The 13,978-nt window shown below is 41.4% G+C and overlaps 1 protein-coding gene across 1 annotated transcript in view; it reads right to left on the bottom strand.

Annotated features, from left to right (window-relative positions):
- Positions 1-9,352, bottom strand: part of TAF3 (TATA-box binding protein associated factor 3) — a 103,209-nt gene extending 93,857 nt beyond the window's left edge. Inside the window, exons 1-3 of the mRNA XM_085325826.1 lie at positions 9,196-9,352; positions 8,495-8,572; positions 4,486-4,728 (exon numbers count right to left, since the gene is read on the bottom strand). Of these exons, the coding sequence (XP_085181952.1) occupies positions 4,486-4,728; positions 8,495-8,572; positions 9,196-9,352 (478 nt within the window). The remainder of the gene's footprint in view (positions 1-4,485; positions 4,729-8,494; positions 8,573-9,195) is intronic.
- Positions 9,353-13,978: the final 4,626 nt, after the last annotated feature.

A 13,978-nucleotide genomic window follows, 5' to 3' on the forward strand; every position in this document is an offset into this window, starting at 1 on the left:
AAAACTCAACTTGTGCTTACTGAAGAGCTTCTCATGTATTTCTCTCCAGATGCTTCTGACCTACCTCAGCACAACTACAGCATAAGGGGAAAATCAGGGTCTCATGCAAACACAATAAACTACTAATGGCATCACATGCATAAAAGTAATTTTTTCAGTCTCCCAATCAGAGAAGCAGAAATGGACTACTTATCACTTCAAGCAGTCAGAGAAAAAAATATAATTAAAAGTTTTTTTTTTTATTATTATTATGATGAATGTGGTACTAACAAGATGCAGCAAGCACAGGTAGAGACAGTTTCCAYGCAGCTTAAAAAACAAGGTTACTATAGTGCACGGAGGATGCACGCTTTGCATTTTTCCAGTATTATGCAGAATGATATATAGTTCTTAATGCATCAGGACCCAGGGCTCTAAACATTATCACAAAGTAAATGTAATAGCGATTATTATTAACTGTGGAAAAGCATCCAGGCTTTTTCAGCTGGCCTAGATTCAACTCAGAACTGTTTTACTTCAAATGAAATCAACAGATTCTATGAAGTTGATTTATTATTGCAAAATGTATGTTCTCTTACATTAAAGCCCGAGAAATAAAGCATGACCATCATGTYTGGCAACTAATTTATTTTTCTCTCCTTTTTTAATCTGTCTTACAAGTTTACCATGACATTTTAGTGACAACAGTGCTAAAATAACTCAGTAAAAACAAAAAGGAGACTAATTAAAAATAGGCAGAGAGCAAACATCATGATACATTGGCAGAAAATTATCCCTTCAGTGTCCTTTGTTAAAAATATACCACTAAAACTCCAACATTTGCCATGGCAATAGTGAATCAGATTGTTTTATAAAACATATTTTCATATGCAGGTTCTTTCAGTGCAAGCATGTGAAGCACACAGTAGATCATCTAGTTACCCCAAGTTACCAAAACGAGACACTCCGTATTCAATGCAAGAAAACGTTTTCAGCTGTCTTGGCATAAAACTTGTAGCACCGAACTAACTGCCAACTGCTGCAAATAACAAATCATAAACATCTATTTGCCTCTCCCCTGCCAGCAGCCCCTCAAACTTAGGAAATCACTTAGGGAGATGCTTCAGCATGATTTCTTACTATTGATTATATATGAAGAAAATCAGGGCGGGGAAAAAAAAAACTCTTGATGCTGGACAGGGCCTTTTTGTTCCTATAAGGTCTCTGGTAATGAAAACTAAGGCATCGCACAAGCTGCTGGGTAGACCGTATACTCCGAATAYACCACCACCACCAGTTCTAGACTAGATGGAAATAAGAAATTAGCTGCACACACAGAACAAGAGCACTTTTGAGAAGGAGGTTAGCAACACCTACTGGTCGTGGTCCATACTGAACACTTTTGTAAAAAAAAAAATGAACAAGAAAAAATGCTTTTACTATGAAAGCACCTAGCCAAAATTACCTATGAAGTCCGTTTGTCACCAGAGATACTACTTATAATTAGATCAACAGATAACATTGAAAGATATTACCTCTCCCARTAAAGCTTGTTTTGCTTATATCCTTAAACCATCAAGGCTACGTTATTGCTGGAATATATCAGCGCTAGTAATATCTGAATTATATCAGTAAACAAATATGACACAAGCCGAGCTCTAAGTTTTAACACAAAATGGGACATAACAAGTTTTCCTGGAAGTTCCTTTAAGTGATTGAAAGATTTATAGTACACACTGTAACATGCATGAAGCCTTCCTTCATTAGGTAATAAAGATAATTATTCAGTAAACAAATATTCTGAGCTGTATAACTCTAACAGCAACAGGTTTGTTCAGTTTTTTTTTAATATATAAAGATCTATTCAACCTATTCAAACAATTTCTGTAATTCTTGAGTGTTTTTGAGAYGCAGCCCATTAATCTGCAGAAGTAAGTGTTTTCCTCCAAATTCTACTAGCAGTAAAACACAAAAAAAGCATATACAATAGAGCTCCTCGAGCCATCTCAACCCTTCCAAAAAGTACCAGGCACAAATTTACAAATGTAATTTTCAGAAAACAATTCAAAATTAAAACATTATCTAGTACAAGTATTTTACATGAACTATAACAAATCCACATTCAGTAGCTGTATTTAAAATTTGTGTTTGATGTATGTGTGTATATATRTGTGTGTGTGTGTGTGTGTGTGTGTGTRTRYRYAYAYACACACACACACACATATATATATGTATATATATGAACCCTTCTATTTGTTTTTTTTCACGTTGTATCTATAGGTCCTCTGATATACTAGCCCTAGGCTTTGGAAGTTTTCCTGGTTCTCATCCAACTTTGGAAATAATATCTTCTTGCTTCGGGTGTTAAAAGGCTTCATACATTATTTATAAGGACTGCTAAAATCTAACTCCTGGATCTAACTGGCAAGAGAGAGAGTATAAAAAGTTACATAGAAAAAAAAAAGCACAACTGTCCCCATTTCAATTTTTAGTCTCGGTTTGTATGTCATGTATTGCCAGACTGAGCCTGTAATACTCTTGTCTCTYCCTCCCTATGTTCCTATATTCAGCTACAGCTGCTCTGAGCCTTTTCAGATTTGATCTTTCTTGCATATTTTTAAAGTATGATTTTCCAATTAAAAACACACACACACACAGCTCAGAAACTTGTTATACTTCAAAGACGCTGATTTTTTTCTAACAGAATGCTGTTTACCTCCTGAAAAAAAAAAATCAGGCTAAAGTGTATCAAGAAACTAACCAGAAGAGAGTAGCTAAAATCTGTATTTGCTTTTCCAAAGTCTTCTTTCTCTATATTTTTATTAATACTGTCCAGATGCGTGATATTTACGTTTTGTGCTGTACCCTTCTGCTTAAGAAAGTTTGTATTTAGGTTTTAAAACCAATCCTTTTAGCAAATTTCATAAGAAGATACTAAAATCTCTCCTTTATCAACCCAAGAAAATATTGGGTTGATAAAAAAAATGCTTTGAACAGCATTTTTACTTGCTGGGACATTAAAATGCTATTCATCTAAAAAACAGCTACACATTACATTCAATTAAAGAAAATAAAAGTCAGGTCTACCGAGTTTCAGAAACACTCAGCAGCATGAGCAAGTCCTCACATTATTACTGGAAATAGCATCCTGCTCCTCAACAACACTACACACTTAAAACCCGTTTTATCTGACATTTATTTAGATTTCAGAGAACTGTTCCCGACTATTATTTCGGTTAGTCTAACCGAAACACATCGTACCTGGATCTATACACCTGAACGTGATGTTTGAAAGGTGGAAGATACACTCACACATTACGAAAGCATTGAGTAACTGTCCCACACACTCGTAGCAGCAAATCAACAGATTTCATCTTACCAACGAGGAGATGGCATTTATGTTCATCTTTGCATTGTACAGAATTTTTACATGTAGTCCAGTGCTCAGTCTTTGAGGGCTAAGTTACTCCAAAAGAACACTATGTATTATAGAGTACGATATTCACTCTGTTCCCAAACAAATTTTAAATGAAATAAATATCTTGTGAGAGTTGTTTCTATTTGTTATACTATTTGGGAAAGAATATTGTTCTCTCTGCTGTTTTTGTACCCAGTCCGCAGGGTTGCATATTTTTATTACAAAAATATCCTTTGTGAGGAAATGGTCACTATTCAAAGGGAGAATTAGGTTGGTCATAGTTCTTAAATCTTTTTCCTATTAGTTACCAGTGAAGATTCTTGTAACTTAAGGAAATTAGAAGAAATTATTCTGCTTTTTCTGTTCCTTACACTGTTAAAATTCTCAAGTTAATTACAGCTGAAGGAAGGATTTCATAGCATTTGAATAGTGTGTTTCACTGTTAAAACGAACCGTTCTCAACCTCTGCTTCCGTTGGACTTTTATATAACAAAGGAAAGGAGAGCACTTGGAACAGCGACAATAAAACACTAATCAGAGTTGGCAGGGAGAATCAGAAGCAAGCGCTGTGCCTCTGAACTACTCTCACTTGCTTCAATTTGACTTTATTTTAATCAGAAGAGGTTTATTACTTTGTTAAATTTGTTCGAAGGAGGAAGAATCAGCCCACAAGAGCTGGGAATACTGAGCCAGTCTCATCAACCTGCCTTTTTTTCTTCTTCCCCTCCTTTACCAAGTTGCACAAGCTCTTGCTGTATGTATAAGACAGGGATGCTAACACAGGCTTGGCTGATGTACTGTAAATCATTGATTTCTATTCTCACCCAATATTTTAAAGTTAAACGTGTTACAGAAGCAAGTATATTTAACATCATGTAATCTTTGAGGCAAATAACAATGCAAAAGAAACTTGCCAAAGTGCTGCTACCTGTTTTGAAACTGTGTTTTAGCATCATCACTGCTTACGTAATACCCAGGGGTCCTTTCTGGGTGACGACTACGGGAGAACAACCTCGCCAGCTCAAAGATATGAACAAATACGCAAACACACAGGGACCAAAAATTAAAGTAARTAATTAATTTCGCACCTTCTTGAGAGGAGACAATGGGTGGCATATAATCAGGGATGTATTCTTTCCTTTCTTCTGCATCTTTACTTCCAGGCTGGGGAAACTGTAGAACATTGTTCTTACTGACGGGAAACGAAGGGATTTGATGTGCGAAGGTGACAGGTTCAATATTGTGTATATAATCTTCCAGCTCGTGCAGGTTAACCCCCATAAGCTTGAAGGCATCGCCGACGTCATCCAAAATGGGATCTGTGCGGCCATCTGTAACCAAAAAAAAAAAAAACAAAAAAAACAAAAAACCATCATTTTCACAAAGATCTAGTTTAAAAAATTGACCTGAAGATCTATGAGTAGAGATCACTACGTGATCACTACGTGATCAGCCATCCACTACRGCTCACCGCTTACTCTACAATGGAGGTTACTGCCCCACAATTCTCCCAGTTTTACTGTTCACCCAATTACCCTCTAGCCAGTGCTGTAAAACGTTTCAGGTTAAGAACATACTCTAATTTAAAAGCATTTTGTTTCAGTCTACACCATTGTAAAGGGCTGCAAATCAARAAGCAAAGCAAGCAAAACCAAGGAGCAGCAACCTGGCAATCATCAACACCAAGCAACACCACCCAAAACAGCTTCCTATTTTATAACAAATACTAGAATGAGCAATGCAAGAATTCAATATGCAGAAAGTGTCCCTTTACCAAAATGTAACAGACTAAGAATTATTTTTCAATCTAGAAAATGATACAATTTGTTGAATCAACTATAGCTTACAGCTAGCAAAAAAGAACCCATCTGCCTCAAGCCTCATGCATCTTTTGATAACAAAAATACTTTACACAGTATCTTTYCATCAGATGAAACCTACAGACTTCATAAACTATGAGTCACTTTACCTACCAGTTAGATACACCTCCAAGGCAAAACATGCCAATACCCAGTAGTGATCTGCTGGAGAGACACTATTTTATTCTAAATTTGATGGGCTGATTTTCAATTGCAATTTAAGTTAGACTTCAGAGAAAAAAAAATATTTTTCTTTATGAAAAGCATAATGAAACATTACTGGTCAAGCAGTCAGGATACTGGCCTAAAAAAGAAAGCCTCCAAAGAAAAGAGTGCAAGCGTGGACACAGTTTGCCCTACACATGTAACTTGTGTCAAAGATTTAAGTTATATAGTTCAGCAGTCCAACATGCCTCAGTTTCTCCACAACAGTTAACGGAGAGATTCCTCTAAAGACCTACAGAGGGAGAACTGGGCATCTGACTTAGGTACCTAAGACCTAACTTTGAGTCTCACCCTAACCTCTCTCTCTCAAAAAAAAAAAAAAAAAAGTCATAAATCCCAAACATAATTTTAAAAAATCTATAAAATTGTACAGAATTATTAGAATTCTGTAGAGTTGGCTTATAAATATATGATATGCCTCAATGATGATAAGCTGTGATTTACTTTAGAAAATAATTACAGAAAGCCAGCACTTGTTTAGTAAAGAAATACAATCACTATTGTGCATTTAGAATCCGAAGCCACAGCTCCAAAGAACCGTGTGCGGTGGGAGGGAGCGTTGTTTTGTTTTTTATTTAGCTTAATCTCTCTTGATTTATCTTGAAGCCAAAGCAGTCAAGCAGTCTAGCTCTCACATCACTGGACGAATTCAAACTCCCAGCCAACTTACGCCTGGAGTTACGTTGAGAAAGTAAGAATTTTGTTCTAGAATTTCTCTTCTTAGTCCTGTGGTTAAGATAAGAGTAATACTCAGATTATGGTTTTGGTTCTTTGCGCTGTAACACAGGCCTCCTGTGCGACTCTGGGCAAGCCACTTGTGTTTTAATTCTCTTCACATCTCAGTTATCTCCTCTTTTGTCTGCGTCTATTTAAACCGTGAACTCCTTACGACAAGGATCATCTCTCGTTTTGCGCTTGTATGATGTCTACAAGCRGAGCACTACTTTCTCCCCGGCCCGCAGACTCTACGAACAGAGAAATCTGGAGACGCGCATAAATAGAATTAAAGAAAGCTATTACCACTCTAATGCAGTTTCGAGATGCCTAGAGCAATTGGGCATTTGACAGAAGAGCAGTCTATTCTTAAAAATTAAATTTAGATAATTGACAGAAAAAAGAAATCTTAGTGTCTTTGTAATTTTTAGTCAGACTTTGATGATACCTTTGAACTTACTGAACTCTTTGCTAAGGCATCAAGACCTAATGGATAAAAAATGGATAGCCGGGTAAAATGAAAACAAAAGGGGGGGAAAAAAAAATCAACCAGCCCAGAAGACAGGCACGTTTGGTTGCTGGACGCTTCCGAAACGATGGGCTGGGCTGCTTTCCGGAGGGAAGCACGTGCCACACGCGGCGTCGGCCCCCTTTCCCGGGCTCCGCGAGGGCGTTTCCAGCACCGCAGCGATCGGCGCCTCCCGACGCCAGCTCTGCAATGAACTCGGAGGGAAAGTTCAGCACTCGCAACAGGAAAAGGGTCTTTTCCTTAGATTTACATGTGATCTTTTATACACTCTTCCCCCCCACCCCAAATGTACTGATACAAGTGCTTATAAACAACGAGTGTAGAGAAGCAACTAGTATGTGTATATTTAAAGCATGGAAATATTGAAGCAACGATCCGTATTAAAAAAAAAAGTACACATGTTAGAAAGCAGGTTCAAAAGACGAGGATGACAGACAAATTTTACTTTCCATTATGAAAAAAAACAAACACGTAGGGCTAGAGAAATTTCATATCTCCGCATCTTTGATACTTGCTTCCAAAGAGAGAAGCAGCTGAGAAAGCTCCTGAAATTTTTAAAACCTGCAACTGTTACAAGGACGAAAGTATGATGGGTTAACCTCTCCTTTTCAAGTAAAACTGTCCTCAGTGAGAAAAATGTATTAAAAAAGGAAGAAAATAAGAAGTTTTCCAGGTCTGTATTCATATTTAAATCAAAACATTTATCAACTTGTAACGGACACGGCACAAAAACGCACTGAATGCAATTTCAGGCGATATATCAAATTTGAAAAACCTCACTCTTGTGCCTATATACCTTCATTAGAACAGCCTAGTATTTCTCTGCCCTGCCAGGTTCAATAAGGAGTCGCTAAACAGCAGAAATCAGACACRCAAAAGGGAAGGCAGTAAATTGGACACCAAACGCCAACACACACCACGCACGCTCTCCTGGTCTTTTATTCAGTCTTAGCCTTTTCTCTGCAAGTAAACAAAGCAAAAAGAAAAGCTCAATTTGTGCCTACTGAACTTGCCAATTAAGTCTCAATATTCTCCAGATATTCGTGCTGTCCTCAGTTTAAAAGCTCAGATGCTGAAACCCTCCAGTGAAATCACTTATCCTCCGTTACACAGCACGACAAGTGTCGGATCTCAAACGGCTTTGGAGTCTGCGGTTCCCRGCTTCGCGCTGCTTCCCAAACCGCGACCTTTCAAATAATATCTGTTCTCCGGGACTGGGAAGAGAGGGAGGGAGGGAGGTGGSAGCAGTTCATCCAGCAAATTGCCGCACTGCAACTCTCCTCCCYGTCCCAAGAACAGGCAACTCGGAAAATAACTCTCTCACTCGCTTTTACRCTGTCCTATCTCCCCGAATGGGAACAGTGCTCCGAAACCGATAGAGCTGTGACAACCAGCAGAGCTAAATTACGACCGTTCAGTCTTACAACAGCTCAAGAAAAATCTGCAGGAACGGCTCTGAAATCACGTTGCTCTCGGCTTCCCTATGTGCACGAATGCACAACAGGTAAGGAGGCATCTACGCCCAGAGACAGATCCAAAAAACGTACGGCACCGAAACCGCGCGGAAACAGAAACCCCCAGCGAGTCAAATATTCAGGTGGAAAGTTATCCAAGCCTCAGCCCGCCGGGCAGCGTCACGGGCAGAAAAACCGAGCTGCYCTCATGGGAAAACAGTTCAAACAGAACGAGGGCAGCATATTAGCTCCCTTTAAAAAGATAAAAGCTCACTTTTGGCTCACKGTGAAAAGGAAGTTAGTGTAGCCTATTTACGTATACTCCACATATCCACAAAAATTCCTCCGGATCCAAAGCAAACCGGCTGACGAACGTTCAAATTCTCCCAAAAACCTGTTGCAGGAGGGGAAGGTTATTGGGAAAAATTACCTTAGTGTCCCTGTATTCAGTCTCAGGAACAGCCAAATTACTTTTGCCAAACTCCCCCTTCCCCCATCACTCTTCCTCCCAGTCCCAAAGTCCATACGGGTCCGTGAAAAATTAACAAGCAACTAAGTACAGCACAGAAAGCTTTTAGTTTTACGCGGGGCTTTTTACAGGGAGCAACTGCAGCTCTGTAATAAATATAGAGAAAAATTAATGAGTCACTAGACACAAAACATGTGCAGTCTATTATAAAATAGCCTAGCGTTCACCCCTATGCCTGGCATAAGGGAGGGAATATTTTTTTTTCAGTAGTAAATTAGTAGGTATGATTCCTCAGTCTTTTTTATTACAGGCTCTATTGCAAATTCTTTGTGCTCCAGCAAGTCACGCGACCCTGCCGAGCATTAAATTGCAGAGTATCCACGCTGAAATAGTTACACCAGCACGGTTCTCTCGAGCAGACAACACGTCGGCTCCATCCAGCACCCACGACAAGAGACAGCAGTATATACAGTAGCTTATTAAATAAGCATATAGGCATCACTTAAGTACGCTTGAAGCGACAAAGAGGGCTCTGTTGGTGTAGTTACCAGGCGGTTTCACTGAAGATGCTTTTGTCTGCTCTAGAATAGCAAAATTAAAGGTTATCGGGACATAAAGAGGTGTGCTCGCGCTAACAAATGTTATGGGCCCTGGGTAGATATTTGTTACAACTTTCATTATAACGCAGCTGTCAATCTTCGACATCAGTACAGGGAATCATCTCATTTAAATCGAGCACCACAATGGTGGTGATGGAGGTTACTAACAACTACTGGTAAGAGTGCAGTAATTAAAGAAAAGTGCAAAAATGATAAAAAACGTATGAGCTCAATTTAACACTTGGAAAGAAAGAAAAAGTTGGTTGATGTCAGATTGCCTCTCTCCACTGTGGCAATTGCCAATAAAAATATTAGTCTGCTGTTTGCATTTTTTAAAATAGAGAGTTGTTACAGTGAAGTAGCAAATCTCCTTCTCTGGAGATGTTCAAGGCCCACCTGGATGCAATGCTGTTTAGCATGCTTTAGGTGCCCCTGCTGAGCAGGGAGGTTGGACTAGSTGATCTCCRGAGGTCCCTTCCAACCTTACTGATTCTGTGACTCTAAGTTTTTCTTTACAGGAGATTGTGTAAYGACATTGGAAGTTTTTGAACCCGCTCTATCCATTGCAAAATGTTTTGCAAGATCTAYCATTTTCTCTTCCAGTTACAACATTGTGCTCATCAGAGCACATTCTTTTTAATATAAATACATTAATATAAAATACTAATATATTGATATACAGATRTTTTAGCTAGAAATCCTTATGCGTCTATATAAACAAAGATATCTTTAAAACATGGAAGTACTGATACCAATGGAAACTAAGGAGCAACTACAAATCTCATTTCTTCATTGTAAACAAATCTCAGAAGGCAACAAATGTTATCTAGTTTACTATACTTCTTATTTTAGCAACATATAAAATTGTCCTGTTTACAAAAACTGCAGTAAATTTGTTCCACTACGCTGTACTACTTCACTGCTGAAATAAACCCAGAGTGTCCTAAATTAAATAGCTGGGGATTTGAGGGTTTCTTTTTATTGTTTTTTTTTTTTAAGGAATGTAACAGAAAAATCAGAAGCTTTTCAGAAAAAAAAAATGACCCCTCTCCTCGTCCTTTCACTCTATCATATCACCCACACAAACACATCGGAAACCGAATTACCTTCCTGGAGATGCTAAGTGAAGAGGTAAGCCAAGCCATATGCCTGTCTAAAAATCAACCATTACACGCCAAGCTACATTAGCTAAATTCATAGCAAATGAGGCAAGTACCTCTCTGTCTCCACTGGATAGTTTCCCCTGCTGTAAAAAAATAATGTTTCCAAGTAACTCCCCAGTAGCTAACCCAAAGTATTAGCTGCACTGCCACCTCTTGCAAACAGTGTGAAAAGGGAGTGGAAAATGCGGTGGCACATACTTCTGTCTTAGAACCTCACTTTAAAGCAAGCAACAACGGATACGGAGAACTCCTCTCTCGGAAACCAGATTATGTCAGTTTGCGCTGTAGTTCAGTACCTTACCTGCATACCTCAAAATGCTTGAAAAACAATGTTAGGAGTAAAATATATGTTTGAAGTGTCCAGCACCTTGAATAGGTTTTCCTCTTCTTACAGGCTTTCCACAAATTTCAACCGTGTAAGATATATTTTAACAACAAAAGAAGCTTTCTTTTTTTCCCTTGGGGGGAAAAAAAAAATCACTCTCTCCTCCATCCCTAATCCAGTATTCTGAAACATTTCACAGTATCGAATGCATCTTACGATTGCTTTGCAAATCACTTTGCCTACCATTTGCAGCAACAGAAGCTCCCATCAACTACAGCTACGGCAAATGCAAAGAAACAACAGCAGAAAAGTAACGAAAATCTTTAATATAGCTCTCCTAATGGGATGTAACAGCTGGAACAAAGATCTAACACAGCTGGGAAAGCCATAATTTTCTTTTGCAACTGAGAATGTATGTGAATGGCAATGACATGCTTTTCAGAGCAGTGCCACACTGTCTCAGTTGCATCAGAGCAAATCCATTCGGTTTCCAATACAAAGATTATGTCTCTCCAGCTGACAGCCCTGCTAACGCCAACTCAACTCGGTTGACTCCGAGATAACACGCTGACAATGAAGATACCACAATCGGAATTTAATTAATTCTCCTTATGCTAAACCATAGCAAAATTCAACTCATTGGTACAGAGCCGAGTTCGTACAGTAACTTATTTTAGGAGCAAAAGAGCAAACGATTCTGGAAAAACGCGGAGACATCAGTTGAGCATTAAGATGTCTTCTCACAAACCTTTCAAAGAAACAAAGGGAGGAATCATTTTAAGACAAGGAACACCGTGCCAGTGGCACAAAAACAGCACGTTCCCCTTCTCCGTAAAGGTGGGACTACGACAGTTCCTCTTCCATTGCCAAGGGGGCAGGAAGCCTTCCTTTCCCCACTATCACTAAGCACACTCAAAGCAGGAGACGGATGCACCATTTCTACCAGCTCGCAGTAAGCACTTCCAATTCCTTAAGCGCAGAGAGCAAAAAAAAAATGTATTTCCACCATCTATGCATCTTTTCCTCTTAGCTGTGGCAGAGCCAGCCAAGCTTGGGTACCAATGCTGTTCATCAACTCTCCTTGATCCAGCAACAAAAATATCTCCCCCAAATTTATACCAACTGCATCAAAGGACAGCTCTGACTAATCCTAGGTTAGTATCCCAGCTTCTTTTTCATACCACAACCTACTTCTCCTAAATTCTCTATGCTGTCCTGTTTAATTTCTTAATGGATAATTCGAATTCCCCTTGTATTTAGATAAGGGTGCAGCACAGGCGCAGCAGCTGCACTCAAACTGCTAGGAAAAACCACAGTCCCATTTCCAGTGTGACCACACACACCCAGCTTCACACCCAGCTAGCAATAAAACTCAGTTGGTTTTCTCAATCACCAGAACTCAACTAAAAAAGAGTTTGCAACTGTACCGCCGAGTCCCTCCTGAGCCCAGTTACAGTGGCAGCACATTGATTATTCCTGGACTCAAGAAGCCAAGGCAGGGCCAGGTATCTTCAGGTCATCACCGTGATTTATTGGGGCTCACTGCAGCAACGAGAACTTCTGTCTGAGAACAGGCAGGGCAACAAGCAGCAGCACTACCAGGCCAAAGCTGCTACTCTCCTGACCCCACGGCTCTTCACCCCCATACACCCTCCAAATTCACTCTTGCCAGGGAAGCCAGCGCTTCCACCCTCAAAGCTCCTCTGATCCTCAAGCTGCAGCTAYCACATTGACAAAATGTCCCCAGTATTCCCCTCACCCACAGGAACCCTCGTTAGCACAGTTCCCACGTCCACACGATTCAGATGGAAGTGGCAGCAAACTTCTCAGCTGCTCAGCACTACTATCCCTGTTACTTCTCCCACAAGCTCCAGCAGTCCCCAGCACGTTCTCTGGACTGACGGTGGCTGTGATAGCCCCAGCTTGATGCCCCAAAAGTCACCTCACCTGGCTCTTTAAGCAAGCACTGCATTAGCCATCCTAACTGCAACTCTTACTCCTCCAAACATCTTTCACACTGACATCCAACAACAAAGCAACTGCGACCTCTGTTTCAGGGCTGTCCTGGACTTTTCTCTCTACAAATAGATACACACACACAGAGCAGTGACAGCCCCAGTCCCACTGGCCCGAGTATGTCGAAAAAAGCAAGAATAAGAGACGTGCCCCTTTCAGCCTCTCCATATTCCCTCCAATAACTCCAACTCGGAGCGTGCTGCAGGCCACGCAGACGCAGTCTCTAACGCTTCCCCACCACACGGCTCCAGACGCCAGAGAGCGGTCCTTGGAGCCCAACACTCCAGCAGCAGACAGGAGGAGTGTGGCAGTCCAAGCACTGTACGCAGGTCTCCCCAGACTCCCTGCTCCCCTGGAGCAGGCAGTGGTCGAGCAGCCCTTCTTTCTCCTGACGTTTTCCTCCTTACGCAGACAGCAGTTGGTTCCCCAAATTTCTCAAGCCCTCCACACACACTCCTCTTGAAAGCACACAATGTATCAACCCCAGCAGTGTCAGGGCTCCTCTAAACATCTTCTAGACTGACACAGCTTGCAACAGCACTCCTGCTCCTGGGCCACCACGACTCCCTGCTTCGCCAGTCACGTTTAAGATGCTCACATGTGCAAGCAGCCCCGTTCCCCATATGCACACGCTCATATTCCATGTGGGATATATATACACCATATATCCTATACCCCCACCCCARGGCACCCTCACTCCCCCAGTCCCTCCAGTACACAACTACATGCAGCCTCCCAACGCAACAGGACACTGGCACTTCCTTCCTAGACGCTTCTAGACCCAACAGCACAGGCTGTCTTTACCCACACGTATACACACCCAGCCCTCAACCAGCTGCACCACAGACCCTGCAAGGCACTGGCCACCCGGTCCTCTCACACCCCCCGACCAGTAGACACCGATAGCGTCAGCTCCCTCTCCAGTACCTTCACTGGGGACTTTACAGGCACCCAGACCACCCCAAGGCTCTCCCACYCGCTCAGCACACACAGCTTCCTCCCGTCACACCCCCGACGCCACTGGCCCCAGGCTCCTCGCAGCCCCGGCAGCTCATCCCCGACCCAGGCAGACGTTAAAGCCTCGCAGACGGCAAAGCGCAGCCCGAGCCCCGCGAGCTGCAGCCCCAACGCGCCCCRGCCAGCCCCGCACCACCACCGCGGCCGCCGGGGGGACGCTGACAGCGAGATGGCCTGAGACAGCAGCGCTGCGCTGTGCCCCCCAGCGCTG

This window comes from Rhea americana, unplaced genomic scaffold (assembly GCF_003343005.1).
Source record: "Rhea americana isolate MKP2758 unplaced genomic scaffold, rheAme1 scaffold_1, whole genome shotgun sequence".
Taxonomy (NCBI): domain Eukaryota; kingdom Metazoa; phylum Chordata; class Aves; order Rheiformes; family Rheidae; genus Rhea; species Rhea americana.